This window comes from Stegodyphus dumicola, chromosome X1 (assembly GCF_044657685.1).
Source record: "Stegodyphus dumicola isolate Sdum_Otavi_A_Nest chromosome X1, ASM4465768v1".
Classification (NCBI taxonomy): domain Eukaryota; kingdom Metazoa; phylum Arthropoda; class Arachnida; order Araneae; family Eresidae; genus Stegodyphus; species Stegodyphus dumicola.
In genome coordinates this window covers 104,119,611-104,132,942 of record NC_140780.1, presented here as the reverse complement: position 1 = coordinate 104,132,942, position 13,332 = coordinate 104,119,611, and the positions used below count along the sequence as shown (strand labels likewise).

The 13,332-nt window shown below is 30.2% G+C and overlaps 1 protein-coding gene across 3 annotated transcripts in view; it reads right to left on the bottom strand.

Annotated features, from left to right (window-relative positions):
• The window catches only part of htt (huntingtin), a 595,026-nt gene that overhangs the window by 430,687 nt on the left and 151,007 nt on the right, over positions 1-13,332 (bottom strand). The window contains exons 11-12 of one of the 3 annotated variants that reach the window (XM_085807902.1): positions 7,859-8,001; positions 3,852-4,092 (exon numbers count right to left, since the gene is read on the bottom strand). In XM_085807902.1, coding sequence (XP_085664028.1) covers positions 3,852-4,092; positions 7,859-8,001 — 384 coding nt within the window. The remainder of the gene's footprint in view (positions 1-3,851; positions 4,093-7,858; positions 8,002-13,332) is intronic. The other 2 variants (XM_085807903.1, XM_085807904.1) reach the window with 2 other exon arrangements.

Here is a 13,332-nt window from a genome sequence, read left to right as displayed (position 1 = left end):
GTTGAATTAATGCACCATTCGGTTTATTGAATTTGCCCAACAGATGGACACATTTGTATTTGGAGAAAGATGTGAGGTCTTCAAGTTCCGTGTAAAATAAGAAAATAAGAAATTTAATAATAACAGTAAAAACCATATTTCAGTAATACCATTATAAAATTTATGATGTTAAAATGTAAGTTATAATAATGAAAATTAGTTACGCTATGAAATTTTTAAAATTTGTTGTGATTATTCGAAAGAAGTAACGGGTGTATGAAAATTTTATAATTGTGATATTGTGTATAATGTTTTGAAAGGCCTTCCCTGAAAAAATGCGATTATGTGGAATAGACTTTTGGAATGAAAATTTACAAAGGACAAAAATATTAGCAAAGTTTATATTTTTCAATTATTTAAACAACTATTTTGGATAAAATTTTATTATCTGTATTTTTCAAGATCTGTATTTAAAAAATTATTTCTCTTCATTTGCTAATGTTTTAGCACTTTATATCATAAAGGCTATTCAGTTGCCAAGCCTTTTTCTCTTTGAAGGGGAGGGAAATGTACGCGTAAAAATCAAAGTCATAATTTAAACTAGTAATAGCCTTTAATTCCCCCTCTCTATTTTAAAATAGTAATGACTTTTTCTGGACTGTTCCATTTCGAGATCAATCTATACATACAACTTGATGACGTAGCTAATTCAGAACTTAAAACGAAACTTTCCCTTAATAAGCTATCATATTGGATTAACTGAGCACTTTTGCTTCTACTTCTGTTCTCGCTAAGTCATTGCCTCACCGCTCTCTTCCTCACATCAGCATTCAAAATCTAAATGTTCTTGAACAGGCATGATTAGAGTGGCAAGTGAATTGTGGCTGAAAATGTCAATTAAAATAAAGATGAATATTTAATCTGGCACAGCTGCCAAGTTCGCTTTTTGATACAGACCAACAAGTATCAAAATTCTGACTGCTTCTAATATATTCAATGTTCTATGCCATCATAACTTCTAAGTTTGCTTTATTATACGCATTTGAATTATGTTCCCCTATAATGTCTTGTAAGCTGATTGCACCAATTTGCAATAATATATTAATGTGGGCTTTTTGAAAATATATGTAAACCATCTTGAAATGGCATTGCATTATTTGCATGTTAGTCACATATGACATCTGCACTCTTATATGCTTATGTAATACTTTTGTCACTTATTTTATGACTGACATATTTTTTATTATTTAAATATATAACTATATCTTGCTGATTTTTTAAAACTAAATTCACATAGTATTGTTGTTATTTATTCAATTTACAGTAGATGCCATTTGTCTCAGTTTTGTTTCATATTTTAACTTTCCCCTGTAATAATAAATATATAACTTCTTTAAGAAACTGCATTAGCTAATTTCTAATATTTTTTAAGATGCTATAACTGTCTGAATGTTTCTGTTTTTAGACAGCATATATACATTTTGTTTTTCAGTTTATCACAGCTGTTAATTTAATAATTTCATTATTAAGGAAAATTTATTCAAATGTGGAATAAAAAAATGCATTTTTGATTTTTGAATGCTTTTGCAGCAGCTGCCAAATGATAACCTAAAAGCATATCAAAACTCATTTTTCTGAGTTGTCCTCCACTCTTCATTTGAATTTCTAAGAAATTTGTTGAACAGTACTTTAGTACTTTAATAATTAAAGAGTTTTTGCAGGTACACACAATTATGTTTATGAAGGAAGCTGCTGCAAAATATCATGCACATTTATTCAACAAGATTCAGTTAAGTGCTTGAAATGCAGATGGCAGAGTTCAGAATTTTGTTGACAGCTGACAAATGGAGTGCCTACCCTAAGGTCACCAATTTCACACAAATTCTACATAATTACGAAACATGTATGCACTGAATATGATTGGAAACATCCTGCGTGCATTGTGGAAATAAGCATTCCCAGAGTGCACTTCAATGAACGAGGCTGGAGTTCAAAAATATAAATAGATAAAAAGATTATTTGGAATTACACATAAAAATCAAGACTGAACTTCTAAGTAACATTCTTTTTATTACTCCATTTGCTACACGAACTTTATCTTCAGTGGTAACATATAGTGCCTGAAATAAGTCTGCTAATCAAATTCAACCCATAAGAGTTCTGATCTTTCAAAATTATTTGATTTTGAAAAGAATTTATTCATAAAAAATATTTTAAAGGAATTTATATACAAACTATAATGCAATAACACAATTCTGTAGAAAAATTACGTCTTATTTATTCTTATTTGTACTTTTCCACAAATTTATTTAAACTTTGCACAATATTTATTATCAGAACATTCAAAATATAAAATACTACCATCATGCATATTGAATAAATAATAATTTATAAGAATTAAAAATTTTATTGATAATTTGTATTTGTGAAATATAAAAATATAGAGGAGGAAAATGAGGGTCTATCCAAAATTGCAAAGATATATAAGAAACACGTCTATGAATATTAACCTCTCTGTCGTCCGTAATGCGTCTAGCATGTTCAAGTGAAACTTCTGCAGGGTGGCCATAATGCGCTTCAAGCATTGCTCTACATTTTAAAACTTTTAAACGTTTAAAATGCTTTCTAAATGTTTATTTGTTTTAGTTTTTATTTTTGTTTGTTCTAATACTTCCTAGAGGGCAGTACTAATCAGGCATTCTATTTCTAATTGAATTCCCCCCCCCACAGTTTTATGAATATTCATGCCATTTTACATAAGATACAAGTCAGTGAGAGATCTTCAACGTCTACTCAGCAGAAAAAGAGAAAAAATGAGGTTGTGAATTGGAAAAACAAGAAGGATATAAATTTGATGAGTACAGTCCATAATAACTCTATGATTTATGTTGAAACACACAAAAGAACTGTAAAAAAACCAATAACTGTAAAAGATTACTACAACAAAATGAGAGGAGTAGATCGGCTGGATCAGATGTTATCAAATTAATCTTGCTGTTAGAAATAAGCAGAGATATTATTACTTTTCCATTATGCTTTATTTCCTTATAATTTTACTTAGTATTCATTTACATTCATCCACTATGTTATGTATGGAAAGTTAAGTATATACAGAGAAAACAACATTACATGCTGCGAAAAACAAAGGGTCACTGAGGAGAAATTTTCGCGGATAGGAGAGGACGGCAAAAGGGTTAATATTGTGCTTTAACTTACAATATTTACAGAAAAGTTGTAAAGAAAAGAATTTGAAATGCAATAACATACTATTTAATCAATGCCAGACTTTAATACTGCGAGCATCGTTACAATAAATATCATTTATCAATTTAAATAAATTTGCAAAAAAGTACAACAAAGGGGAAACAACCGGTTGTATTTTAAAAAAAACTTTGTGTTACACCTTTTTTTTACATTATTCCCTTTAAAAAGCTTTATAAACATGTTTTCATAAAAATAAGAAAATGCTAAATGAACTATCACACAGATTAGAAACAGCACGGTTACCAGCTAGACTCAAATTGCATTCTACTTTTATGAAGAGCCATATGTTGGAAACCAGGTTATAACTGGTTGCAGCAAATGTTGAAACTTGAATAATATGGATGTTACTTAAAAATTTAGGCTTGATTTGCATATTTCCAGATAAGATCTTTATAATTATGCAGAGCATGAAAGAAATCGCTAAACCACCAAGATCTTTTGAGAGAGATCCTTTTTGATCCTTTGTGCATGTCCTTTGTGAGAGAGGTTAAAAAATTCCTAAATATCAGAATGCTATATAACACTAGCATATATTAGATTAACCATAATCATGAAGTCCATCAACACCATAAAAATTCTACTTCTAATAATTACTAAGTGATAATTACCTTTAACTGTCATATCTCCTCCACTCAATTGCACTACATTAAGCGGCAGGAAAAATCCTTTAGGATAGAAGGAGAGAATACTACTAAGACAAGCCAATGCAAGAGATTTTACACTGATTCGAACATGTTTATCTGGTATACAGGAACCAGGCGTTCCACTTAATAAAAATGATGAACAAAGAAGTCTAGCACAGTATTTCAATGGTATATCAGCATCCGTAAATGTTCCTATATTTCCTATCTGGAAGGTAAAAAGAATTCAATTTGGAATTGAATATGAAAGAATATTCTAGATTTAAACAGATCTTAACTTGAGAGGTATCAGAAACAATATTAAAATAACTTAAAACTCAATTATTTGAATCAAAATGCATTTCATTGAAACATATTATTTTGACCGGGCATCCTTAATAGCTTATAAATAGTTTATTTTTAATAGATTACAGCAGTTTTTAATTCATTGGCTATGAGTAATTTTTAATTAATTCAATAACCATACAAAAAGTTTGAAATAAAGATTCAGCTTTTTTATTTTATGACATAAACTGGAATAATAAGTCTGTTCTAGCAAATCACTAGACAGAAAATTTACAAGTACAGGTAAAAAAGTCTAATGTTTTTAAGTGCTATGGACATCTTTTTTTAAAGATACTGTTTCTGTTAGTTTTAATTTTATTTTTATCTTCCATGTACAACCTTAACATGCAAAAATAATTTACATGGGAAAAAGGAAAGTCTCTACATTATGCCAAGAGTTTTTACATTCATAGAGTAAATTCACATACACGTATCTGAATAATCTAATCCTTTGAAAATTTCAGGAATTTTTAACAGTTTTTATAGCATGCTCGTTTTTTTTTTTTTTTTTAGAGGAATAATAAAGCAAGCAAATTTAAAAATCTATTAAGTTAGGTTTAAAAAAATTCTCGTTTTAACACTTTAAAAAATTTTATCTATCTTGCTATTCTTATATGCTAACATGTACAGAATAATAACATGTGGTTTTATAGGAATGTGTAGGGTCATTGTGAAACTTGAAATAAATAACTGCCATTAAATAACACAGCCTGTCATGTCCAAGTAGATAATGCCATGTCTGAAATGACATAAAATTTGCAGGGAAGGGGAAAACTTAAAGAATCTTGCTTTGAGCAAACATCTAGAAGTATTTTGGCTGCTAATTCTTTATTCTTATTATTTCCACTTATTTCCCTCTATAATTAAGTCTTTTGTTGTAACCACAGCAATAAGCAATGAAATTAATGCCAATTATGAAATGAAAACAATAAACTGTAAAAGATTATCCAGTGAAACATTGATGAAATATTTTTATATGAAAGGGATAGTTGCAGATGGTGAATCATAGTTAATATAAATTAGTAGATCACAAAAGATTGTGATTTAACTTCAAGTGATAATGATATGGAAACATATGGCAAAGAAAGTTATAAAAAATGGAAGAACCAAAATCATGTAAAATGCTCAGCTTCATTATATTATATGAGTAAAATAAAAATACTTGCACACCTGCTTTAATCAGTGAACTAACTAGACTGCATGACAAAAACTAAACAGACTTTTCAGAATACATTACAATAAACACAAACATAATGCATTCTGCTAAAAGACGCCTTGTGTAGTGTGATACTACATGCAATGTTAAATTATCCAGCAAAGAAACCTATGACCCATTTTTTTTTTCATATTTTTGGAAATTCATTCACTTCAAAATTATTAGTATATATATATACAAGGACAGATTGAAAACTTTTAAGATTGATTCTACATCACTTTCCGATATTAAATTTTATAATTTTGTACCGGACTATTCAAGGTACCTAATTCACTTCATATGTCTGAAACTGCAGTTGGATAGCCATGGTTTCATACTTTATTTACAACAAGTGGAAGCACCCAGTACATTTTTGTAGCGACAGGGAAGAAAAACATCTCTGTGAGCATAGAGCAAAGGTATGACTAAATTTTTTGTTAAACTGGGTAAGAAGACTAAAGTATTTTTAAAATGTTACAGAACATGTATGGTGATGAAATACTAAGTTGTGTTTCATTACTTTATCACTTCAAGTATGCTAATATACAAGTGATTGTTCAAGAGCATTCTAGTAGGCCTTTCCTGTGCCAATGCATGTCAGCACTTCCATGGGCAAGTGACTATCATCCAGACACATTGAAAACCCATTTTCGGACAGTCATCAGGAAGAAGGGCTGGACTTACTCAATATTTTTTTTTTTTACATGAAAATGGCTGGCCACATGTTACTGTTATGACATCAGTAGAAGTGTCTGATTTGATAAGATAAAAAAATTCTCCATACCATGTATTCATGTAGCTCAGAAGACAACTGTGTCTAAATGATAAAGATCTCTAGATGAAGAAAAGCATGCATTCTCACAGTGCTAAAAAGGATATCTCAACACAAGTCTTTTCATATTTTATAATCAATCATAAAATGCTGTAAACAGTACAAACAGAAATAAAAGATTGGAAAAAAAATGTTAGGTCAACAGAATCCTCTGATTCCGAATAACAGTCAGTCTTAAAACTTTTCAATTAGTGTATGTCAACTGTTGTTATGCTTATTGACACTTTTGTTACAATCTTTAACTTTTCCAAAGTTACATATATTAAAAATTAATTTTATAAAAACTCAACCTCGATTTAATGAAGCTCAATTTCACAACATTCAGAAATACAAAAATCACAATACCACAGATTTAACAAAACTTCCTCAATCTAACAATGAAGTTTCACAGATTAATGTTATCTAACATTATAGCATGGCATTTTCCTCTGAATTAAAAGTTCTCAACATTTCATTCACTGTGACTATTATGTGTGTTTCTAATGCTATAAATTACTATTAACAAGTTAAAATTTGTAAGTATCAAACAAATGAAAAAATTTATGGCAACACAAAATAAATGCCAAAAATATCCTATTTTCAAAGCAATGATGGAATAGGTGAAATATGTAATAAAGTTACCTCTACTTAAGAGCAAATAGGGCTTCAGAGTAGCCCTCCCTCCATTTTTCCCTTGATGGTGTTTAAACATAAGCGAGTAAGTGTTAATATTTATTAAAGAATGGTCAGCTCTGCTGTAAAATTTGAAACAAGCATAGCTGCATTAAGATTTTTAAAAAAGTAATATTTCTTCTGTGTTTTTAAAATATAAAATAGTTAGGTAACTGGTAAGAGCAAAAAAATATAATGAGTTTCTAATATTTCTATCTGGTTTAAAGTTGAAATAAAATGCATCTTTAATTTAACAATAATATGCATAAAGCCCACGAGAATCCCTAAGCTGAGGTTTAACTGCCCATTAATTTTGAGAAAAAAAATGTTCTTGTTTTCACTGCCATGTCTTTACACTTTGAACAAAACTGCAAGCATATGGAATTTATATCTCAACTTTATTCAAATGTCAAGGGGTTAAGCTTGCAGTTAAGTGGTGAAATGCATTTTACATGCAGAAAACAAACCTTTATTGCCTTGGTTTTTCGATACAAACAATGTATTCAATTTAAGCCAGCAACATGACACCTCTCATCCCTTCAATGGATTGGTTTAAATAAAAACTTTAAGATTTATTTCAGATTTCAACTTTGAAAAAGGTTTTATTGTCTAATTTCCATCAAAAATTTTGATTAAAAAAAAAAAAAAAAAGAGAGAGAGGAACAAAAAATTTAATCCGAAGTTCTTTCATAGGATTTCAAGAAGCATTTCTATAAAAGATGATGTTAATCAAGCCGTTATGACACAGGTATATGAATTAGGAAGACAAGTTTTCAAACTGACACTTTCAAATATCAGCCTGAAAGAAGCTACATTTTAAATGTATTTTTTGTCAGTTTCTAATTAAAGATCAGATTTATAGACTAAATGCAGATTGATACAAACAAGAAATTCAGTAAAAAGCATATATGAAGATAGATTTAAAAAAACTCAATATGCACTTAATCTAAATTAAAAAAAACAATTAATTACCTTATATTCAACTCTTGATGCAGGTCCAGGAGATGGAGTTGAGGTACTATCCCAAAACTCATCATCCGTATCGAGCATACTTTCATCACTTGCTCCTTTCTTAAGAAAAGGTATCCTTTTAGGAGTACCTGCTGTATAAACACCTTCAATAAAATCTATAGTTATACAAGCTACTTAAAAACAAAACATAAATATGATTTCAAAGACATGAAAAAAAATCTTTTTTAACCAAAGATCATTAAATTTTGTCATAGATTTTTCTGTAACATTAACACAATAACAAAACACATTAAACCACCACGTAGAAAAACTTGACAATACTTAAAAATAGCGGACCACCAAAACAAGAAAAATAACAGCAACTCTTAAAATTTCAATTTTGAGAATATCGCAGATACCACACTTGCAGAAAAAAGTCAACATCTGACAAAATATTTCTCTCTCCGCCAGAAGCCTAGATGAAAGAAAACAGTCTCAGCTTGGGGTGTTATGGAATATTCTGCATAATGATACTTTTCATGAAAATTGTATGTAAAGTTTAGTTTCATTACTAATATGAAGTGCATTACACAACAGAAATGACAACAGAAATGACAACAGAAATTCACAACAGAAAATGACTGAATATCTATAAATCAAAAACCCGAATCTTGCTATATGCTCCACATACCAAATCCAAATGCGGCCATTCACTGCATAATGTTATAAATGCTTGGAATTTTTAGTGAAGCCATTGTGCTGAGTAAGAAGCGTTAAATAGAGCACAATAAAAAACAGGTAATTCATAAAAATAACAGCTAAATGTTACTATAATTCAGTGCTAGATATATGCATCTGAAGTAAAAATTACATCAGTGATGTGGATTTACCTTTTTTTCAAGGGGAATATGTCAATAACTGAAAACTCTCAGACCCAAACACAAAATGAGAAAAAAAACTTCAGCATTATTTTGAAACATATTTTTGTCAAGAATTAGCAGCAAAGTTTATAAAATAATGGAAAAATTTAAACGTTCAAGTACTTTGTTCAAAAGCAATAAATTGCAGCTGATTTAGAAGAAATAATACTGGCATCTGAAAATGATGCTAAAAATTTTTCTGTGTTAATATGTTACTTAAATGAAAAACTTGAAAGGTTAAAATCAGTCCTGAACAATAACTGAATTTAGCAATAAAACTTAAAATTTATGAAATAAAATATTAGTTCAGACATTGATTGCAACTGACAAGTTTTGGCCAGATTTTTCACGGTCTTGATGAATCCATAGCTCGCAATAATATGCTACATGAAAATACCCTAATAATCATAAGTTCCTTTCATAGTTGGGAATAAAATAAATACTAATTTCCAAAGAATGCTTTAACTATATCTAAATCAAGGCAGTTTCTTTCACAAGTGTACAATGGGAAGCACAAGATGAAATTGTCTATTAAGATATTTGACAAAGAAAACTTAGAATATTATTTTCTAAAAACAGATATTTTTCCATATTAATTGTGAAAATGTGTCATTCCACTTATCTCTCTATCTTATAATGTGCATTAAACCACTTAGTGAATTTCTGCATTTTTTTGTTGGTGGTGGTATGTCATTTTCTACATAAAAGCATTTATCAAACATGATTTTGCTAATTGCTGTACAGCAAAATCATCTGTTTGCTCAAAATATGAACTGCTAATTTTCATAAATATAATAAATAAGGAACCTCCTAAAAATATCTTAATCATATAGCAGATATATGTTACATGACTTTTAGATAAATATTTATTATAAAATAAACTGCCCTCAAACAAAAACGTGAAGTTTCACTTTTGATGTGAATGTGAGATCTAAATTTTGCAACATTAAAGGAAATATGGTTTTTATAGAACATTCCAGTGCAGTGTCATTCCAGTCAGCAATGAAAATGACTTTTTTCAGCAACCATACAATTCTACCAATAATAAAATTAAGAAAAAGCATTTACAATAAATCATACTCAATGGTCATTTGTCTATCACCTTGTAGAGACATTAGGTATTTTTGAAGAAGGAGAGATGAAAAATTAGCAAAGCCCTCGCCGAGACTCGAATCACGGACCTCTCGAATATGCGCCGAGTGTGCTGATCACTACACCACAAAGCCATGCTAAGCAAAATACCTTATATACTTCCCCTTTTAAAGGGCGACTGGACAAGAGGGGAATCAATCCCAAATCCTGGTGGTAAAGTATCATCATCCACCACCTTTTTTAGTTCATGCGCCACTGTAGAGACATTAGGTATTTTTGAAGCAGGAGAGATGAAAAATGAGCAATGCCCTTGGCCAGACTCGAACCACAGACCCCTCGAATACGCAGAGTGTGCTGACCACTACACAACAAAGGCATGCTAAGAAGGTGAGGGGAATACCTTATAACTTAGCAATTGTTTCTACACACAATTTAAAGTAACCATTGTGATAAGTATGGAAAATGAGTGTGGATACCAAAATAAGTCTTTAAAAAGTTATCTTCATTCTTTTTGCTTAGCACATTAATTTCATCAATTTTTTTTTATGTTCTGTTTTCAATTAGGCATATAACATCACACTTCTCTTATTTCATACTTAATTCATCACTTACTGATCACACTTTTTAAAAAAATATATACATATATAATCTGTGTATGAGACTTCTAATCTGATTCAGTTTACTGAAGTTCCACACAGTAGTTTTATTAATTCTAAAAAAGATTATTCCGAGTTAAACTTCGTATTCCACAGTAAGTCATTTCCAAAGCTGGAGCATTACTTTTTTCTTAAGATGCATATATAGATCAGATATCAGGGTACCCATTTCAAGTTAATTTTAACCAGCAACTACTGGTCATGGGGTCCTTAACACATTGACAGCGGCACGGCTATTCATTGTTCTTTTCGTGAAGCGGCGCTTGAATTAGCGTTTTGCATCATTTTAACGTTTGGGAGGAATAATTTATGAAAATTCATTTAGAAAATATGAGATTATTTTAATTATATAATAATGCATCTCTATGCCAACCATTCATAGTTTCAGATGATGCTGGACTGCTGCAGGGGTAGTAATTTTAGAGACATTCATTACAAATACTTGTTTATATTCTAAAAAAATATTGGTTATTTTCAAAGCAGGTCCTTTGGGGAAGATATCAAAACGACAGTACATTATATTTAATGCACAGATGCTATTTTTCATAAGACATAAGCTAGGAATTTAAAATTCGGTTTCATTATTCAGAAACAATTTTTTTGCCATTCAGCCTTAAACTGTATGCGCTAAAAGCCACCATCACCTACGGATTTTCCCATGATGATCGCCTTTGGAAAAGAGCAGTATTTATCAGAAAAAAATGTATACTGCGTAAAAAAAGGGGGGACAGTTCTATATCTTCTGTTCTTCATGTCTCGAAAGTGCGACTTAGGATATATATTAGATTTATATATAGCACTATTCTAACATAGGTATTTTGACACAAAATCGGACTTTTTATGAAATAACATACCAATTTTTTTACATATTTCGATTCTACGACTCAAATTATGCCTAGATATCAAATTTTGTAAAATTTGGTGCGAAATTTACGGAGAAATTAAATAATTTATGTGGCGCTTTTTTTCAGTTTACGTCAAAAATAGTTCACTTGGCAAACTTATTTTCTTTGGCTACTGATATAGTGAGTGAACTTTTCTTCTTAGACCTCTTCAGCTTCATAAGTCACCAGTAGATTACTGCAAGGAAAAAATCTGTGCCAAGATCATCCAACACCAACTCTTTGGTGCAAACGAAACCAAAATTAAGTTATGGACAAAAGCTGCTAAAATTAGATTTATGACTGAAAAAAGTATTTGATTGGCCTTTTGTGATTGCTGATATCAATAAAATAACAACAGTTATAGCCTTCTTGTCTCATTTTTCACCTTTTGGTTAACAATAAAAATCACAAATTAATTGATGGCATCATGTCCTTATCCTCTATTGGTACCCCCTGCTATCGTGTTGATACATCAGTAGAAATACAGTAGAAAATTACTATGAAGCTATTCTTAAACAATTTCCTGATGTCTTACGACCAACACCTGTCAATAATAAAATTAAGAATGACAACATTTGAACATTTTACAGAAACCAAAGAAGCTCCTCTTACCAACAGGGCTAGAAGATTCTCATCTGAAAAATTGAAAGCAGCAAAAGCGAAATTCGAGTTCATGCAGCAACAAAGTCTCTGCAGACAAGTTGTTGAACCAGTCCTCTGAATCTCACCTCCAAGAAATCGGGTGAGTGGAGACCAAGTGGAGAGTACATGGCCCTTAATGATATTGTCATCTCAGATCTCTATCCTCTACCATTTCTCACTAACTGTGGTTCACTATAAGAAAACTTTTTCATCCACAGACTTATGAGCTTTTCAACAAATTCTAGTGCACAAAGCTGACGTTTCAAAAACTGCCACTGTAACTCCATTTGGCCTGTTTGAATTTCTTTCTCCTGATGAAAAGTTACACTCTGAGCACTTTTTAGAAGGTTAAGTGACTATAGTTTATGTATAACTACTACAAAAAGTGTTTTTGTTGTTCCAAAATTTAATATTTGGGTTATGAAATTTCAGCTGAAAGAATTAGACCTCTCTTAAAAGGTAGTTGAAGATATTAAAAAGAAAAAAAAAAGTTTTAACATTCCCTTCATATGCTTAAGGTAAATAAATAAAAAGCAGCTTTCCTCAAAAAGACTTGTGTGGATTTCTATGGTGCAAACAGACAATGCTGAAATTGATGAATGCATATTTTCAATTCATACGAGAATTCCGTTTTCAGAGTTGTGAAATGAGAAAAATTACTTTAATTTCTTTACTCTTTTATAATAATATATAAATATGCATTCACACATATACTTGATTATAAAATGCATTTGTATTTATATATATAATTATATATAAATACAAATGTTTCACTTCAGTAAAGTATTAACTTTTAACAAATTCTACGCTGTGGAATGGTAGTACCACTTAAATTATATGACAGATTAGTTCAACAATTTGTCCGTTTGGTCAACTGAAATATTCTGTGTGATAAGGATGACAGTATACTGTGATTAAATTATGATTAACCTAAACTGTATGATAAACACACTAATATTATTTTGTGATTTATTCTTTTCTGAAGCAATCTATTACGAGCAAATGAACTACTTGAATTTTTAAAGCCAATTTAGCTTGTGTATGATTTACATCCTCTTTTCTTCAATTTCCGGTGTTGAATACAGTATGACACAAAATATAACTGCATTATAAGGAAAAAACATACTTCTTGTAGCCAATACATGTGGACATGATGACATTACTGAAATGTTTGGGACATCCTGTGTATCTCTAAAAATGCAGAAATAATATTGACCCCCCCCAAAGAAAAACCAGTGGTTATAAGAAGCCTAATAAAAGCTTCAATCTAGGCAGCATAAAAATTAATATAAATGATTCAA